Genomic DNA, 18014 nt, shown 5'->3' with positions numbered 1-18014 from the left:
CCGCTCCGACTGCGCAGCTGCGAAGTCTCGATTGAGATCGAGGCTTGGTTTGCGCCTGCGCAGTCCATGTGTGATGACGGCGACTGCGCGAGCGCCATGGAGCGGCATCGGTCACAGCGTAGGGACGCTGTGGCCGCGATGACGTCATCACAGGCGGCAGATTCAAATAGCTGTCACATACAGCTATGGTTTGGGTTGCTTTTTCGCTCAGGCAGCGGCTTCCCTGTGTCCATCTTTCTGGCTTCTGAGGTAAGGAGCTTTGTTGTACTGTGTCTAGGTCTTTCTCCAAATAGGGGAAAGAGAAAGTGAAAGTATACATGATTAGTTATTGGTTTTCTTATTGATTGTGTTTGCAGTCCTTTGTTTCTGTCGCCATGGATGTGTCACCGCCCCCTAGTGTCCAACCCTTACACCGCAGGTAGGATGAAGTATTTTTTATTTTCATTTTGCCTGTATTGTTTGGGGTATTATTTAGGAACAAAGTATTCTTTTCTCCCCCTTCAGCCCTTCTAGGTCTGAACCACAGCTATCGGCACATAAAGAAAAAGACCAGTCTAGGTCTCAACATCACCAGTCTACGTCGGGTTCTAGACGTACTAGGTCATCTTCCAGACACCGCAAAGAGGGGTCAAGATCTAAATCTAGTCATCATTCCCCCCGCCATTCCAGCCGCTCTGAGAGGAAAGCTTGCTGGGGATGTAAAACTCAGGTCCCAGAGGGTAAATCTCTCTGTGAGTTGTGCTTTTCGAGAGCCACGAAGGAAAGAGGAGCTGAGGACCAGCAAGTGGAGGCTCTGGTCAGGAAAGTGGTCCAAGAATCTCTTAACAAAGCAGATTTTGACCGGGCAGTAATTCCTCCTTCTGTTATAGCTCCAGTTGCTGAAGAAACTGAGCCCGAAGTTCCGGGCCCATCTCATCATAGTCTCTCTTTTAGTGGTTCCTCGGACAGCGAAGCAGAGATAATTGAACCTGGTGCAGGTTTTGACTTCTCCCTGGTTCCCCAGTTGGTCAGAGTGGTTAAAGACGCATTGAGATGGGAGGAACCTGTAGAAGCACCCTCTAAACAGAGGAAATACTTTAAGCACCTTAAGAAGGATCGCCCGAACTTCCCCTTCCTGGGTGAACTGGGTGAAATTATCTCGGATGAATGGGGTAAAGTTAATAGGAAAAACTCTTTAATTTCCAAGATTGCAAAGATGTATCCTTTCAAGAATGATGAAGTAAAACATCTTGAATCAGCCCCCCTTGTCGATGCAGCTCTCATGAGGCTGGTGAGACATGTTACGCTCCCTCTAGAGGATACCGTCTCTTTCAAGGATGGTTTGGAGAGGAAGATTGATACGGACTTAAAACGCATCTATATTACGGCGGGGATGGCTTGTAAACCGGTTCTGGCCCTCGCAGCTTTGTCGAAAGCTATGGAGTCTTGGACGGATGATGTGGGTGCAGCTTTAGGAAGTGTGTCTGAGGACTTATTCAAGAGCTCTCCAGTACATGAGCTGAAGCTGGCTTCGGTCTTCCTGGGAGAAGCATCCATTGACATTATTCGTCTTGTGGCACGTGTCATGCTTTCGTCAGTTACAGCAAAACGTGCCCTCTGGTTACGCCCATGGGTTGCAGACCCTGCCTCTAAACAGGCCTGGTGCAGGATTCCTTTCGAAGGCTCCTCACTCTTTGGAAATAAACTGGATTCTGCTATCTCCCGTGCTACTGGGGGCAAGTCAGGATTCTTATCATCAATCCACCCATTCACCGGTTTGTGCCTACGGTCCTTCCGCACTCAGAAGAAAAAAGACAAATTCTTCTATCTTATACAGATTCTCTGATTGCCCAGGGGGCCGCCATTCAAGTTCCATCAGAAGAAAGATTTCTTGGAATTTATTCCCCCCTTTTCATGGTCATCAAAAAGAATGGCTCTTGGAGACCAGTAATCGACCTGACACATCTAAACTCCTTCATCAAGAAGGAAAAATTCAAGATGGAAACCCTGCTGACAATCCGACAAACAGTACAACCAGGAGATTGGCTAGTCTCCATAGACCTGAAAGACGCCTACTTTCATGTGCCGATCGCAAAAGATTTCCAGAGGTATCTCCGATTTGCAGTAGGCCAGAGGCATCTCCAATTCACTTGTCTCCCATTCGGGCTCACAACATCGCCTCGAGTGTTTTCGAAGCTCTTATTGGCTGTGGTAGCTCTAATCCGGGTCAAAGGCATTCGGTTACACCATTATTTAGACGACCTACTCCTACTGTCTCAGGACAGGGAACAGATATTGTCACATCTGGATCAAGTCATATCTACTCTGACAGAGTTCGGTTGGCTATTGAACAGAGAGAAAAGTCACCTAGTTCCGACACAAGCTCTAGTATTCCTCGGAGCCCTATTCAACACAGTGAAGAGCACCATCTCTCTGCCTCTGGAGAAAATTCCGGTAATTCGAGAGAGAATTCGCCTAGAATTGTCAGCAACCCTTTTCAGAGCCTCTCAGTGTCTCAAAATAATCGGCACTATGGTAGCCACAGCCCCCATGGTGAGGTGGGCGCAATGGAAAATGCGGCCCTTTCAGAAGGGGTTTCTCCAGCAATGGGATCCAGGGTCTCGAGACCATCTGGTGCGGATAACCACCTCCATGCGGGAGGGCCTCCTCTGGTGGCTGCAACGGAAAAACCTCCTCAATTGTCATTCCATAGCACCTGTCTCCTGGATTACAGTGACAACGGATGCGAGCAACAAAGGTTGGGGCGCTCTCTGTCTGACGGAGATAGCTCAAGGCAGGTGGGACTTCCCATCCCAAGGGATAGTCTCAAATGTCTTGGAGCTCCGAGCTGCCTTCCGTGCCCTTCAAGCTTTTCTCCATCTGATATCAGGAGCCTCAGTCTTCCTGAGACTGGACAACACGACCGCAGTGTCATACATCAAGAGACAGGGGGGTACCCGCAGTCTCTCCTTACTGAGGGAAGTAAGCCCGATCATGTCCTGGGCCCAGACGAACTTAACAAATCTATCCGCTGTTTATCTCCCAGGAATTCAGAATGTCCAAGCGGACTTCCTTTCAAGAGTCACCCTGGACAACAACGAGTGGTCCCTCCACACCGAAGTCTTCAATTGGCTCCTGTCTCTGGGGATGATGCCGGAAGTAGATCTGTTCGCATCCCCATGCAATTTCAAGCTGGAGAAATATTACACGAGGTGTCGTTGTCCCCAGGTCTTCGGAGTGGATGCCCTGACGGACCAGTGGAAATTCCACAGGGCCTATGCCTTTCCCCCAGTTCCAGTCATTCTTCGTTTCCTTTCGAGGCTCAGGTGGGAGGATGTCGAGGTGCTGGCAGTTGTTCCGTTCTGGCCCAACAGGCCATGGTTTCCTCTCCTGATGCAGCTCAGTTACCGAGAACCGGTCCCTCTCCCATCCAGACCAGATCTCCTGCTGCAGGGAGCGTCTCTTCACCCTTGCCCATCCCAGCTCCATCTGATGGCTTGGTGGTTGAGAGGAGAAGGTTGGAAGCACTAGGTTGCCCAAGTACAGCTATTGCTACATTGTTGAATGCCAGAAGAGCGGGCACCAACAGAGTTTATCAGAGGATTTGGGCGAAGTTTGCGGACTATGTGGTTTCTACCAATGGTTCCTGTAGTAATCCAAGGATTCAGGACATTCTTGGTTTTCTTCAAACTGGCCTGGATCTGTCCCTATCGGTGAGTTCCTTGCGGGTCCAGGTTTCGGCAATCTCAGCCTTCACAGGCGTATCATGGGCCAGACATCCCCTTACTAGGCAATTCTTCAAGGGAGCAATAAGGCTTAGGCCTCAGAAAAGACCAAGATTCTCTAAATGGGATCTTCCTCTCGTCTTGGATTTCTTCTCAGAAAAGGAGATACGGCATATGGATCAATCATCAATTAGGGAGCTTTCTCTCAAAGTAGTCTTTCTAGTGGCCATAACATCGGCCAAGAGGGTTTCTGAGATTGGTTCCCTAGGATGCAAAGAACCTTTTCTTACCTTCTTCCCAGATCGAGTTGTCTTGATCCCCATGTTAGGATCGAATCCAAAAGTAACAACCATCTTCCATGAAAATCAGGAGATTGTCCTCCCTACTTTCAGATCTACTGAGGACTCTAATGTTCACCCTCTAGATGTTGGGCAGATTCTAAAGCAATACCTAGAAGCCACAGCTTCTTTTCGCCAGTCTGATCATCTGTTTGTTCTTTTTCACGGCAAGAACAAGGGTTCACGGGCTTCCTCTAGAACCATCGCAGCATGGATCGTTCAGGCTATTCAATGGGCTTACAGGTCTAAGGGTTTGGCTCCTCCGGAGGCGGTAACCGCTCATTCTACCAGGAGCGTCTCTTCATCGTGGTCAGCATCCCAGCATGTGTCTCTGGATGTAATCTGTAAAGCGGCCTCATGGTCATCAATCAACACTTTTATGACACACTATTGTGTAGAACCGGCTTCTTTGTCTACGGTTAACTTTGGTTTGCACGCATTATCTGTTGATGGTGCCAATTAAACCTTTTTTCTTTATCCAGCAATTACCCACCCAGGTGTGTATGGCTAGTTATTTCCCATACGTAGGCTGCCATGGAGTCTGTTAGGAAAACGGAAAATTTATATCAAATACTTACCGTAATTTTCCTTTCCTGATGGACTCCATGGCAGCAGGAGTTCCCTCCCATTTGCTGGAGTAGGCTAAGTTACGGAACACAGTCTCTGTCTAGAAGCAAAGATTTATGGGAGTGGGGTCCTATGAGGTATGAGAGGCGGGATTAACCCATACGTAGGCTGCCATGGAGTCCATCAGGAAAAGAAAATTACGGTAAGTATTTGATATAAATTTTCCGTTTTTTTCATCAGTTTAGGCCAATGTGTATTCTTCTACATATTTTTGGTAAAAAAAAAATCGCAATAAGCGTATATTGATTGGTTTGCGCAAAAGTTATCACGTCTACAAAATAGGGGATAGGTTTATGGCATTTTTATTATTATTATAATAATATTATTTTTTATTAGTAATGTGGGCAATCTGCGATTTTTATTGTGAATGTGACATTGCAGCAGGCAAATCAGACACTTTTGACACTATTTTGGAACCATTGGCATTTATACAGCGATCAGTGCTTTAAATATATATGCACTGATTACTGTGTAAATGTCACTGGCAGGGAAGGGGTTAAACACTAGGGGGCGATCAAGGGGTTAACTGTGTTCCCTCAGTGTGTTCTAACTAACAACTAGATCTAACTAGAACATGACAGAAATCACTGCTCCTGATCACTGGGAGCAGTAGATCCCTGTCATGTTGCTAGGCAGAACAGGGGAAATGCCTTGTTTACATAGGCATCTCCCGTTCTGCCTCTCCGTGCCACGATCGCGAGCCACCGACGGACATTGAGTCAGCGGGACCCGTGGGCACACTCCGGCGACATGCACGTGCCCACTAGCTGCCGTTGATGCAGTGACTTGCGGGTACGTCGTTTTGCGCACCCGTGCCACTATGTCGGTCGGCAAGTGGTTAATCATCACTGGGTTTTTTATTTTTTGCTAAACAAACGAAAAAAAGACCAAAAATTTAAAAAAACAAAAACATTTTTATAGTTATAAAATTTTGCAGTTAATTTTTCTCCTTCACTGATGGGCACTGATGAGGTTGCACTGATAGATGGCACTGATTGGCAGCACTGGTGGGACGGAACTGATAATCAGGACACTGATAATTGGTGTAGATATCCCTTACACACAAGCCGGTAATCCGGTCTCCTCTCCTCACACTGTCAGCATGAGGAAAGGAATACCGGCTTGTGTTTACATCGTGATCAGCTGTCCTTAGGCACAGTTGATCACGTGGTAAAGGGCCGCTGTGATTGTCCCTTTCCCCCGATCTGTGATCAGCTGTGTCCCAAGGATGTAGAGATCATAGAGCATGCCCATTCACGGGAAGACGTCCATGGATGCCCTCCCAGCGATGCAAGCCTGCGCTGTAGCCATCTTTCGGCTATAGCACAGCTAGGAACTGGTTAAGTATGTATTCCTAATTCATGAAAGTACCTTCTGTTGCTCTCGCCTTCCTCCCAATTCCTTTTTTTGCTGCTGTGATCTGACTTCCTGTTAGAGGGTGGCTTCTTTCCTTTTCTATTGCCCCACTGCATGTAGGATTGTAGTTACCCTCTCTTGCATGCTCCGAGATGAACTAGAGACTATGGGATTTGGAGTGTGCCTAGAGAAGTGCACATGACCGCAATGAACATGTACTGCTCATTTGAAATAAATGGAGGGGAAAAGGAGGGGCTCAGGAACTCATGGAGGATGTTACAGGGAGGCAGATAAACACAGAAATAATTTAACGAAAAGTAGATTACAGTTCTTAAGGTAGTACATAACTGACCAAGGTTTGGGAAGTAATGGTTTAAGTCCATTAAAGGGAATTAATGCTGATTGAAATACATAGGATGCCATTGATGACCTTTGTCTGAAAATGCAAATTTCTTGATTGTACAACACAAGACAGAGCATATTTAATATTCATGGCTACTTAGGGTTAGCTACTACCTTCAGGTGAATGAACACTGGCCAACACAGGCAGGAATCCCCAAGCCCAGGTATAAGGCCTCAGATGGGGCAGAGATGGGTCTTATCAAGTTTGGTCACTATGGCCAACCAGTACAGAAGGACTGTCCCTGGACTCAATACTCAAAGAGTGGGTATAGTGGGTGTAATGTCTGCCTGTCAGCACTGAATCCTGCTGGCAGCGATATCCTTGCTGGCAGAGCAGTCTGCAAGTACAGGGCAGTGGTCCACCTGGAGGACAGTTGAGTCCCTGATGGTCCTGTGGGGTTGCCTACTGTCATAGGTGAAGACTAGGCTTGTTGACCCTGCAGCTGGAACAGTGAGTGCCTCCCTGTATATTGGAGCATGGGGCAGTACCCCTGACTGTTTCTGGGTGTACTGGGACTTCTGCACGGTTTTATTACGCTGTGGGGTTGTGGTGGCAGGGCTTAAGGGGGGTTAGTCCAGCAACAAGGGCACTATTCGGGCTACTGGGAGTGACTTCCACATAGGTGTTTGGCTTAGACTGACACTCCTCTCTGCTGGGTGGCTACTTCCCTCTGGGGGAGGGGGAGTGAGGCGCTCAATCTCAGCAAGCCATGGCTTCACACAGTCAGAGAAGTGCGCTCCAAACCCCTTAATCAGGTAGACCTACTATGCAGTTTGACCTGCAATGGTTCTCCCAAAGGTTCAGCTTAGTTCCGAATCCCTGCCATTAACTGGTAATACCACTGTTTCAGGGGCACAATCCTCCACTGCCTTTGTTTTAAGGGGGAATTTTCTGCAGCCATATAAGCTCGCAGGGCTTCGCAATGGTTTGGGATGCAAATATAGGCACTCTCCTTCTACTCCTCCCCTTTTGAGCATGGCATCTAAGGAAATTTCAGGGAATGAGGAAGAGGAGAAGCTGTTGAGAATCAGAATTCCTCTGGATGAGTCCTTGCAAGAAAAATATCAGGATCCAGGTCTGGTTCAGACAGAAGACCAAGATGGGTTTCCTGGCGGATGTGGTATGCACTGACCTTAAGCTGCTGCCACCGCCATAATCCCTCTCCACCGACATCACTGGTTTTGTGTCTTGGTAGCTGCCAAAAGATCCAAAAAAGTGCACCATCACCCACAAGACGTTATAGATGCTGAATGGACTCAAGTGCAGGTGTTTTCACCACTGAAGCGTTTCTTTCACCTTGGAGGAAAAAAATGGGATTCTCCAGCTGTTGCCCTGGCTATTTTATACTTGAATAAGGCCCTGAGGCCGGGTTCACATATGTGCGGATGCAGTTTGCAGCCCGGGGTCTGGTGTGTTTCTGTTCAGCAGTTCAGGTGCAGGTTATTGCCTGAATGCACACCTGAACTGGACCCAAAAATACACAGGACTCTTTTGGAAACCACGTCGTGGCCGCCCCAGACATTTGTGAACCTGCTTCATTGAGAGCCGGTCACATTCACGTCATGCAAATTGGATGCGGTTAAAACTGTATCCCTTTCACACATATTTGAACCCAGCCTGATAGTTCCGGTATTTTAACCACTTCCTGCCTGGCCACTGTACATATACAACAGGGCAGGACAAGCACCGTTCTGGGATGGTGTACCTGTAAATCCTCCAACTCTAGACAGACTGTGAGTGGTGTCCCTCAGACACTGCAGATCACAGATCGAGGTACACCTCTAATACAATTGGCCCTGTGACCAATCACAGTAGTAAATAAAGGCTGAATTAATGAAATTATTATACGAGATTTATATAGCGCCAACAGTTTACGCAGTGCTTTACAATGTATAAGGGGGACAACACAATTACAGGACAGTTCAATACAAAAGGTACAGGGGGGCCCTGCTCGTAGAGCTTACATTCTAAAGGGAGGGGGTGGTGGTACAAAAGGTAACAGCTGCAAAGAATGATTTGATGGGGGTGGCTCAGGGACAGTTATGTGGGTGTGGGATAGGCTTCCCTGAATAAATGAGTTTTCAGGGATCTCCTAAAGGTGGACAGGGTAGGGGCTGATTGGACATACTGGGGCAGGGAATTCCAGAGAATGGGAGAGGCTCTGGAGAAGTCCTGAAGGTGAGCATGGGAGGAGGTAACAAGGGAGCTAGAGAGCAGGAGGTCCTGGGAGGAGCGGAGGGGGCGATTTGGGCGATATCTGCAGATGAGGATGGTGATGTAGATGGGGGCGATGTTGTGAATGGCCTTGTATGTTATGGTTAGCATTTTTAATTTTACACGGTGGGGTAGGGGAAGCCAGTGAAGGGATTGGCAGAGAGGAGCAGCAGTCACGGATCGATTAGTGAGGTGTAGTAGTCTAGCACAGTGTTTCTCAACTCCAGTCCTCAAGGCGCCCCAACAGGTCAGGTTTTCAGGCTACCCATTATTTTGCACAGGTGATTTGATTAGTTTCACTGCCTTAGTAATTACAACAGCCGTTTCATCTGGGGGAAATCCTGAAAACATGACCTGTTGGGGCGCCTTGAGGACTGGAGTTGAGAAACACTGGTCTAGCAGCAGCATTTATAATAGACTGAAGGGGGGATATCCTGCTTAAGGGTAGGCCATTAAGGAGAGAGTTGCAGTAGTCGAGGCGGGAAATAATCAAGGAGTGAATAAGTTGCTTTGTGGTGTCATTAGTCAGGAAGGGTCGAATTCTGGAGATGTTGCGGAGGTTAAGGCGGCAGGATTTTGCCAGTGATTGGATATGGGGGCTGAAGGAGAGGTCAGAGTCAAGGATTACACCCAGGACCCTGGCATGTGTGGAGGGACCAATGGTTGTGTTGTTGATATTAATGGTGAAGTCACAGGAGGGGGACCGTGAAGGAGGAAATATAACAAGCTCAGTTTTAGAAAGATTAAGTTTGAGGAAGTGGTGTGACATCCATACCGATATGTCATTCAGCAAGTTTGAGATCCGTGAGGAGATAGTGGGGGTGAGTTGAGGAGTGGAGAGATAGATCTGTGTGTCATCGGCTTAGAGGTGGTATTGGAAGCCATGGGAGGTTATCAACTGGCCCAGGGAAGAGGTATAGAGTGAGAAAAGGAGAGGCCCAAGGACGGGGCCTTGGGGTACCCCAACAGAAAGAGGAAGGGGAGCGGAGGAGATGGAGTTGTAAGTAACACTGAAAGTGCGCTGAGATAGGTAGGAGGAGAACCAGGATAATGCAGAATCACGGAGGCCAAGGGAGTGTAATTTGCTGAGGAGCAGCAGGTGGTCAACTGTGTCAAAGGCAGCAGAGAGGTCTATGAAAGCCTTTTAACAGAGTTAACAATTGCTTACAATGTGAGAAATCTGTAATTTAAAAAAAAAAAAAAAGAACCCAAAGAGCAGTACAGAGTCACTACGGTGACACTACAATGTTCTGGTGAGGATATGTAAAAAAAACATTTTCATACTTTCACCAGAAGAAATGCAGTGTCCTTATGGTGACATTGTACTTTTGTGGCAGTGATCACGTACAGTACAATGGCTGGTTGCTCTGATGTCACTGCCACAGCAGTATTATGATACCAGACCAGTGCTAGGAGGTAGTGTCCCTAATCACTGCCACACAAGCCACCATAAGGACTCTTCAAAGAGCATTTGCCAGGAGGTGTTGTATTGCCTCCTCACCATCTGGGACCTTGCACAAGCTCCCCCATTCACTTGAATGGGTCACAAGCCACGGGCTTACAGGAGCTATTATTCCTGTCATGGCTGTGAAGCAGAGCAAGATGATGTGTGCCTGAGCCCTAATAGTGCAGCCGATCACCGTCACAGTATCACCAGAATCAGTGGAGGGGGATTTACTAAAACTGGTGCAGCTATGCATAAAAACCAATCGGCTTCCAGGTTTTATTGTCAAAGCTTAATTGACCAAGCTGACTGGTTGCTATTCGCAGTTGTACCAGAACCCGAGTGCTCCCGTTTTAGTTCTCCTCCAGTGTTCCTAATTGCCACCACACCAGTGCAGCCAGCAACAGTTTTCCTGAACCCTGCCACAACAGTCAGTGTCCTGGAGAAGTTTGGCTGGGTGCTGAACCTTCAGAAGTTGGCCTTGGTTCTGACAGAACAAGGTTTGGAGCACTTTGGTTTAGTACTCCCCGCAACACAGGCAAAAGTGCTGCTTCCTCCAAAGAAAGGCCTGTCTCTCTGCCTCCAGGTTGTTAAAAAGTTCATTGATTTGGACCTGCATCGAGGTGCTGGGGAAAAAAATGGTAGCTACCTTCGATATGGTTCTCTATGCTCAGTTTCACTTCAGAGCTCTGCAACTCAATATCCTATTCGGTAGGAGTCACACAGCAGGAGACCTTGGATACTGCAATGTATCTCACTCTCAAGACCAGATTGACTCTGGAATGGTGAATATCAACAAAGACACCATAAAATCATTCCTTTTTAATGAAGTAGAAGAGCTTGATGACAGATGTTAGCCTGTTGAGCTGGGGAGTTGTTCAGGAAAACCTCACAGTTCAGGAAATGTGATATTAGTAGCGGAGGATGCCAATCAACATCCTTGAACTTTAAGTAATTTGGCTAGCTCTCCTAAATTGGTCTGTCCATCTTCAGGGGCTTGCAGTCAGACAATTCTATGAATGTAGTATACATCAACCATCAAGGAGAAAGTCGTCATGTTGCTCGGGAAGAAATCTGACTTGATCTTATCTTGGCCAGAAATTCACATTTCACCGCCCTTTGCCATGGATAATTAGTAGGTAGATTTTTTCAGCCATCAGCAGCTGAATTTGGAAGAATGGGCTGTTCACCCAGAGGTTTGTCTGTGCTGGGGTACACTGATTGTGGACCTTTTGGCTTTGAGATTCAATAACAAACTGAACAGATTTGTGCGCACCAGGAATCCTCAGGCGTTTGCAGTAGATGCCCGTTGGGGTAATTTTTCCCAGATTAATGCTTTCCCTCCACAACTCTTTCCTTACCTGTTCTGCCTGACCAAGAAGAATGTGGTATATGGACATTGTAAATCGATTGGCACATGAGCCATGGGGCTGCTCTAGATTTGCATTTGTAGGGTCTAATCTACCATCCTGCTTTACAGTCACTGGCTTTATTGGCCTGGAAGTTAAAACCTAATACCTGGAGGATAGGGGTATTCCTGTCTCCATATTCCCTACTCTCCTCAAGGCTAGGAAGTCAACCTCCAAGAAAGTGTGCAACCAATCATGGATAGCTTTCTTTGCCTGGGATGAGGCATGCAGGTTTCATCCCTGACAGTATGTCATGGTGCCTCATTTTTGTGTTTTTTTCCCCCCAGTCTGAGGCCTCTGGCTTTAGGTATCATCAATACATATCTACTTGGCTGTTCTTTTGCAAACACCGATTCTCATTCCTTGGGCAAAGTCTTCGTTTAGGGTGTCATAAGGAATTGTTCTGCCTGTTCAACTCCTCTTCTTCACAGTTTTGAGCTAGTCCGTTATGCAATCTTCCCCTTTTGAACCTCTGCAAGAGATTCCCTTGTTACTCCTTAAGTGCATGGTAGTCTACTTGTTTACCTCTGCACACAAGGATCTTGAGGTTGGCTGCTCTTTCCTACAACAAACCCTTCCCAGATCTTCATCCAGGAATAAGGTGTTGCTGAGGCCTTGGTCTTCTTTCTGACCCAAGGTTATTTTTCTTTGTTTAACCTAAATCTGGCCATTGTGTTATCATCTTAATTTTCCTAATCATTCTAAGTCGAAGATTCATCCAAACCGTGAAGCTCACATTTATCTGAAGTCTACAGCTTAATTTAGACAGTCTAATTCCCTGTTAGTTCTACCCAAGGGACCTTGGAAACGCTCAAACTTCTTCTCAAGCCACTATTTCTAGGTGGTTTAATCAGCTTGTTTCTCCTTCCTTGGTTAAAGCCTATTTCACTGGGTGTGTCATAGCTTGCTGGGTTATTCAGTATCAAGCTTCTGTTCAAGTCTGTAAGGCTGGCACCTGATCTTCTCCTCACACATTTACACCTTGTTTTTAGGCATGTTGGCCTTGTTGCCCACCCCTCATGGGCAGTGCTTGGGACAGCCCAAGTAGCCATGAATATTAACTCCTTCGTGATAAAGAAATAAGGATCTTTTGGTTTACCTGTACAAAATTTTTCTTGCAAGTACGTCACAGGACACAGTAATCCCCCGCTTGCTACAAAACTAAGGCTTGGTGTAGCTGGAAAGGGTTATTCCTGGGTGGAGATTCCTGCCTTTTTTTGGCAAGGGTCCATGCACCTGAAAGGTGGCATGGCAGCATAACACCAAGTAGTCATGAAGATTACCCCTCTGTGTCAAGTGAAAAAGAAAACAAAAGATTTTACTGGTAAATCAAAAATCCTTATTTTTACTTGCTACATGGCAAACATTAGCATCATATATTTATAAAGGATCCATGATAGAAAAATACATGCACTTTCTAAATCTAGAATGGCCACGACAAGGGAAGTCTCTGTTGGGTTTACACTTAGCTTGTTCCTGCGAGAATAGTTACTTTCCATTGCTGTAGTCTCCACCATGTAATGTTTAACTACATCATGCTGGGGGTTAGTCTAAAGCAGCTACCGCTGCTGACATCCAAGATAGAAAGGCCAAAAGGGGTAATTCAACCCAGCCACCTCTGTCTATATTAAAAACAACAATAGTGTTTGTTTACTAAAGAATGATTGGGTATTCAAAGTAAACACTGGTGCCTTATTTACCAAAATTCTCTTAGACTTGGTTCACACTAGTGCAATTTCTAATGTGACTTAAGTTGCACATAATCGCATGACAATGGGAATAACATTGTTTTCAATAGCGACCGTTCACATCAATGCAATGCGATTTTGGGAAAGGGGTCCTGTGCTAGTTTGGTGGGTCATGGACTTTAATGAAAAAGTATACAAAAAAAAAAATACAAGTATGTGAATTTTTGTATGCTCCTTTCCATGATCATGTGCTGCTGTAGGAGTAGTATTGCCAAAGCATACAGCCAATAATTGGCACTTTCCTCATATGAATATCACAATGCAGAATTGCACGCAAACCTGATCACACTAGTGAAGCACTTCTGCATTTTAAGTAAATCAATCCTAATGTGTGAACTGGCCCTTACTGTTTCTAATAAACTCTTGGCATTAAATGATCATGATTGTATCTTTGTATTTTACCAGCAATTATGCAGAGCATGGCTCGGAAGAACGAGTGGCCACTGGATAAAATGTGCTTAACGGTTGATGTGACAAAGAAGACAAAGGATGACTTTGGCCATCCCCCTCGTGAGGGAGCATATATTCATGGACTGTTTATGGAAGGTAAAAAAAAAAAAAAAAAAAAAAAAAACACACACACCCCCACCCACCCCCCTAAAAAGGACCTACATCTGGTGCTGTAGGCAATACATTATGTTCAATTCTGTGACTGCTTTTCGTAAAGAGCACAGCTGATGCCACCTGTACAGCTTCAGCCATAAACACCTGTCACTTTGCCATTTACATGTAAATCATACATAAGACCACACAAACTGGGAAACGGTTTAAAGATTAGATGTAATATGTACAGAGCAATTTTACAGTATTTGTGTCTCTGTAGGTGCAAGATGGGACATTCAAGCAGGTGTGATATCTGAGGCTCGTCTCAAAGAGCTGACACCAGCCATGCCTGTCGTCTATGTGCGAGCAATTCCTATCGACAAACAAGACTTGAAGAACATGTATGAATGTCCTGTATACAAAACGAAAATCAGGGGCCCGACTTATGTATGGACATTTAATCTGAAGACTAAGGATAAGCCAGCCAAATGGACTCTAGCAGGAGTGGCCTTGCTGTTAACAGTTTAATGCCAAATCCCTGATTCTGCCAATTTTATTTCAGGCAAAACATAAATCACCTTTATGTATAAAATGTAATTTAATTAAATTTGTTCAGAAAATATTTAAAATCCATTATAGTTATATATTTGTGTTGTAAAAATGGATTACTTTGAGCACTAAATGTTGTGGTTTAACCATTTTTATATATAGTTAAAAAGGTACTGATGGAGTTACTCTCTTGTATCTCATGCTGAATGTGGTAAGACTGATATGTTTGCTAGCGGGCCCGATGGCTCTGTAATGCTTTTTTGTTATGTATGTTGTAAGAGTACCCACTGTCCCTTTATTTGTGATAGGATATATGTAGCACATAACCGCTTTGCAAGTCCTCTTTCATGTATTTTAGCTGTAAATGTTATGTTGGCTTATTAAAGCCTAATAAACTTTATTCCTGATTTAAAAAAAAAAAAAAACATTTATAGTCTTACAAATTTGCATTGTAATGAATTAAAAAGTGGATACTGAAAAATTACTTGTAAATAAATCAGCACTTTTCCTATAAAAAATAGAATTTGAAGTTTTTGGTTAGCAATCTCTCAATGCATAAGGTTGTTGGACACTGGTGGTGAATTCTGGTTCTCAAGGGACACGCATGCTAGTTTTCAATTGCAAAAACAAATCGATCAAGGCAACCCACATGTTAGACTACAGAGTTGCTGCCAGCAATGGAGCACTAGTGTGACATGGCCAAGACAAAGCATGCTTTTCTGGTCTCACTGGAATAATGCACTCACAAATCACCAATTTACAAACTGGGAAACCGTTTAAAGAGATTAGATGTAATATGTATGGAGAAATTTTACAGTATGTGTGTCTCTGTAGGTGCAAGATGGGACATTCAAGCAGGTGTGATATCTGAGGCTCGTCTCAAAGAGCTGACACCAGCCATGCCTGGACATTTAATCTGAAAACCAAGGAGAAGCCAGCCAAATGGGACTCTAGCAGGAGTGGCCTTACTGCTAACAGTTTAATGCCAGATCCCACATTCTGCCAATTTTATTCCAGGCAAAACTTTGCTACATCCCAAATGAATTGTATAGAAGAAATTATTAGACCACATTGAGGCCAGGGGATGCTTTTCACTCTGTACTTGTTATTTACCAATTTGTAATGGCCTAAAATGTATTTAAAGCAGAACTGTGGTCTCCTCAGTATACATATGCGACCTATATGGAGACACGCACCTCCCTGTGATATTATGGGTGTCCATCAGTGACTCTTTCCTCGGCTACAGATTCCATACTGGGATTGCAGCTATTCACTGGGGTGTATGCGCTGTGGAAACATTTAGGAGTGACATACTTGTGTGGCTCTAATCTAACCATTCTACGGTCCTTAGTATTCGTCCCTTGTTCCTGGGGTTGTTGTCGTGGCTTGGGCCTCCCCCTCCTGGACTTTAATCATCTTCCGCATCTACACACCTTCTAGCATTCCTGACTTGGTTGGAGGAAATACAGCATGCTCCTCACCTGATAAGTGTTGATTTATACTGTCCTCACACCAATTTGGTTCAAGCCATATATCCCCTGAGGAAGCCATTACTGTTGAAATGCATCGGTACGAGCCCCCTCCTGCTCTGCCATAGAATTACTATAACAAGTACTACAATTTACTAGTTGTGCTATGATCATTTATGTGCATGTTAGATATGTGTAGCAATATTCATTCTGAGGGGAGGCGTGTTGGCACTTATAAAGTCACACTTTCTTACCACATTATTCTTTTGAACAAACATAAATGCATACATGCAAGCGTTTACCCAGAATCGGCTTGGAATTTCTATAACTTGTGCCAGCTGCCTAGTACAAGGATCATGTTTCTGCTCTACAACAGAGCACTTAACTCCCTATAAAAGGGATAAAGCGTGGTTCCTTGTGGGTCCCTCCCTGTACCTTCCTCCTATATTAAGGTCACTCCATTTTGTTCCTCATCCCTTCTACTCGCAGGAGGCTGAAAGTGACTGTGTAACATGGTAGGAATAAATTTAAGAATACAATACAAGGCAGAATACAAAGCAAATTAAACTGTTTATTGTTTGGAAATTCAACAGTACTAATTTCAATTACTTTGCTGTTTTTAACATAAAATAATAGAAGCAGAATTATGCTATCAAAACTACTGCATTAAAAATTACCTTCTCTAAATTTGTAAAATATTAAAACAGAACTAATTTAAAAACCAGTATAAAACTTTTTTTTTCACAATTATAAAAATTCTAAAAAATCATAGAATTTACAGTCGACACATTCAAAGCAAGCAAAAGGTTCTAGATCTTTAGCTAAGCTGGAAGTATCAAAAATATCAAATTCAAAGTGACATTTAGGTGCAGCTTTAAAGCCCTAATAATAAAGGAAAAACAATAGCAAGCTTCTAGTATTGTGATCAGGAAAACCATGGCACTGGAAACATTTACTAAACCCCCAGCCATATAATACAATATGTATGAAAACAAAATCTAAATGGCAAAAAACGTTTATTAGTTTAGATTTCCCCTCACATATTTCTCCAAGACAGGAAGTGAGAGAAAATCTGTCTAAGGTAAGGGGAAATTCCCCCCTACTTCCTGTTCTGGTTACAATTGTGAAGTTTTGGATTTCCATTTTTTTTTTGTGAGGACAATCACCAGGACAGAGGTGACTCTTCCCAGCAGCAACACAGACCGTGATAAAAAAAAAAAAAAACTCGACCCAAGCCATAAAAAAGTCCTGTACACAGCTTTGACTTGTTTGCAAACGTGCAGCACAGTGAAATGAGAGCTGCAAATCAGGCAAATGTCGCAGTGCTATGGAAATTAATTTGGTCTTTAAACTCTTCTTTAGGCCTTACTAGCACATTTGTTGTATCAGCCACAGGATGTTATGACACATTTCTGGTGGGTCACAACTCAATGGCAGCACAAACGCCAGCTTGACTAAAAGATTATTCTGCTCATGAATAAGGTGCTAAACAGAGTGAGTACTAATATTTGAAGTGAATCTGTAAGCAGAGAAATATAGGCAATGCAGTCTTTGTATTAAAGATGTAGGCTCCAGCACTGTCATATAGGCCATGGCTGGACTACCTACCATAAAAGCATGCATGATGGGAGTTCAGACTTCACCGGTTTCAGGGCAGTGACTCACTAGCTCAGAATTTGAGTTTAGATAAAGATGCATGCAACTTTAGAATCCAAGTCAGAAACAGAAGCTTCCATATTTTAATACATACAGATTCACTTTACTTAGCATTGGCGCTTTTGGAATAGAATGATGTGGGAATCTACATTCTGACATAAGGCAGATGTGTTTACTGGATGCACAAATCCATTTTATATATGAAAAGCCCCCGAAATGCATCTTCACTCGTCCTCTACCATTCGCTTTTGTAAGCTGAAAGTAAAAAAAAAAAAAATCAAGTGTTAGACTTCTGCACAAAAACAATTAACGTTCATAATTACCTTTGTGTATAAAATGTAATTTAATGGAATTTGTTCAGAAAATATTTAAAATCTATTTATCTATTTCTTTTGTTACAAATGATTACTTTGAGCACTAAATGTTGTGGTTTAACCATTTATAGTCTTACAAATTTGCACTGTGATCAATTAACCACTTCACGCCCAAGGACATCATGGATTTTGAGTGGGAATGTCTGAATGATCCCTGCACCCACAGGCATCATTCAGATA

General features: G+C 44.3%; 2 protein-coding genes across 2 annotated transcripts in view; one reads left to right on the top strand and one right to left on the bottom strand.

The window, feature by feature from the left end:
• DNAH11 (dynein axonemal heavy chain 11) overlaps positions 1-14742 on the top strand; it is a 424128-nt gene extending 409386 nt beyond the window's left edge. Inside the window, exons 82-83 of the mRNA XM_073630040.1 lie at positions 13649-13789; positions 14067-14742. Coding sequence (XP_073486141.1) covers positions 13649-13789; positions 14067-14314 — 389 coding nt within the window. The 3' untranslated portion in view covers positions 14315-14742. The remainder of the gene's footprint in view (positions 1-13648; positions 13790-14066) is intronic.
• A 1619-nt stretch (positions 14743-16361) lies between these two features.
• CDCA7L (cell division cycle associated 7 like) overlaps positions 16362-18014 on the bottom strand; it is a 55222-nt gene continuing 53569 nt past the window's right edge. The window contains exon 9 of the mRNA XM_073630038.1: positions 16362-17715. Coding sequence (XP_073486139.1) covers positions 17685-17715 — 31 coding nt within the window. The 3' untranslated portion in view covers positions 16362-17684. The remainder of the gene's footprint in view (positions 17716-18014) is intronic.

Source organism: Aquarana catesbeiana, linkage group LG05, assembly GCF_042186555.1.
Source record: "Aquarana catesbeiana isolate 2022-GZ linkage group LG05, ASM4218655v1, whole genome shotgun sequence".
In the NCBI taxonomy this organism is placed as follows: Eukaryota; Metazoa; Chordata; class Amphibia; order Anura; family Ranidae; genus Aquarana; species Aquarana catesbeiana.
Note: the sequence above shows the minus strand (reverse complement) of the source record. Positions and strands in the feature narration are given on the sequence as shown.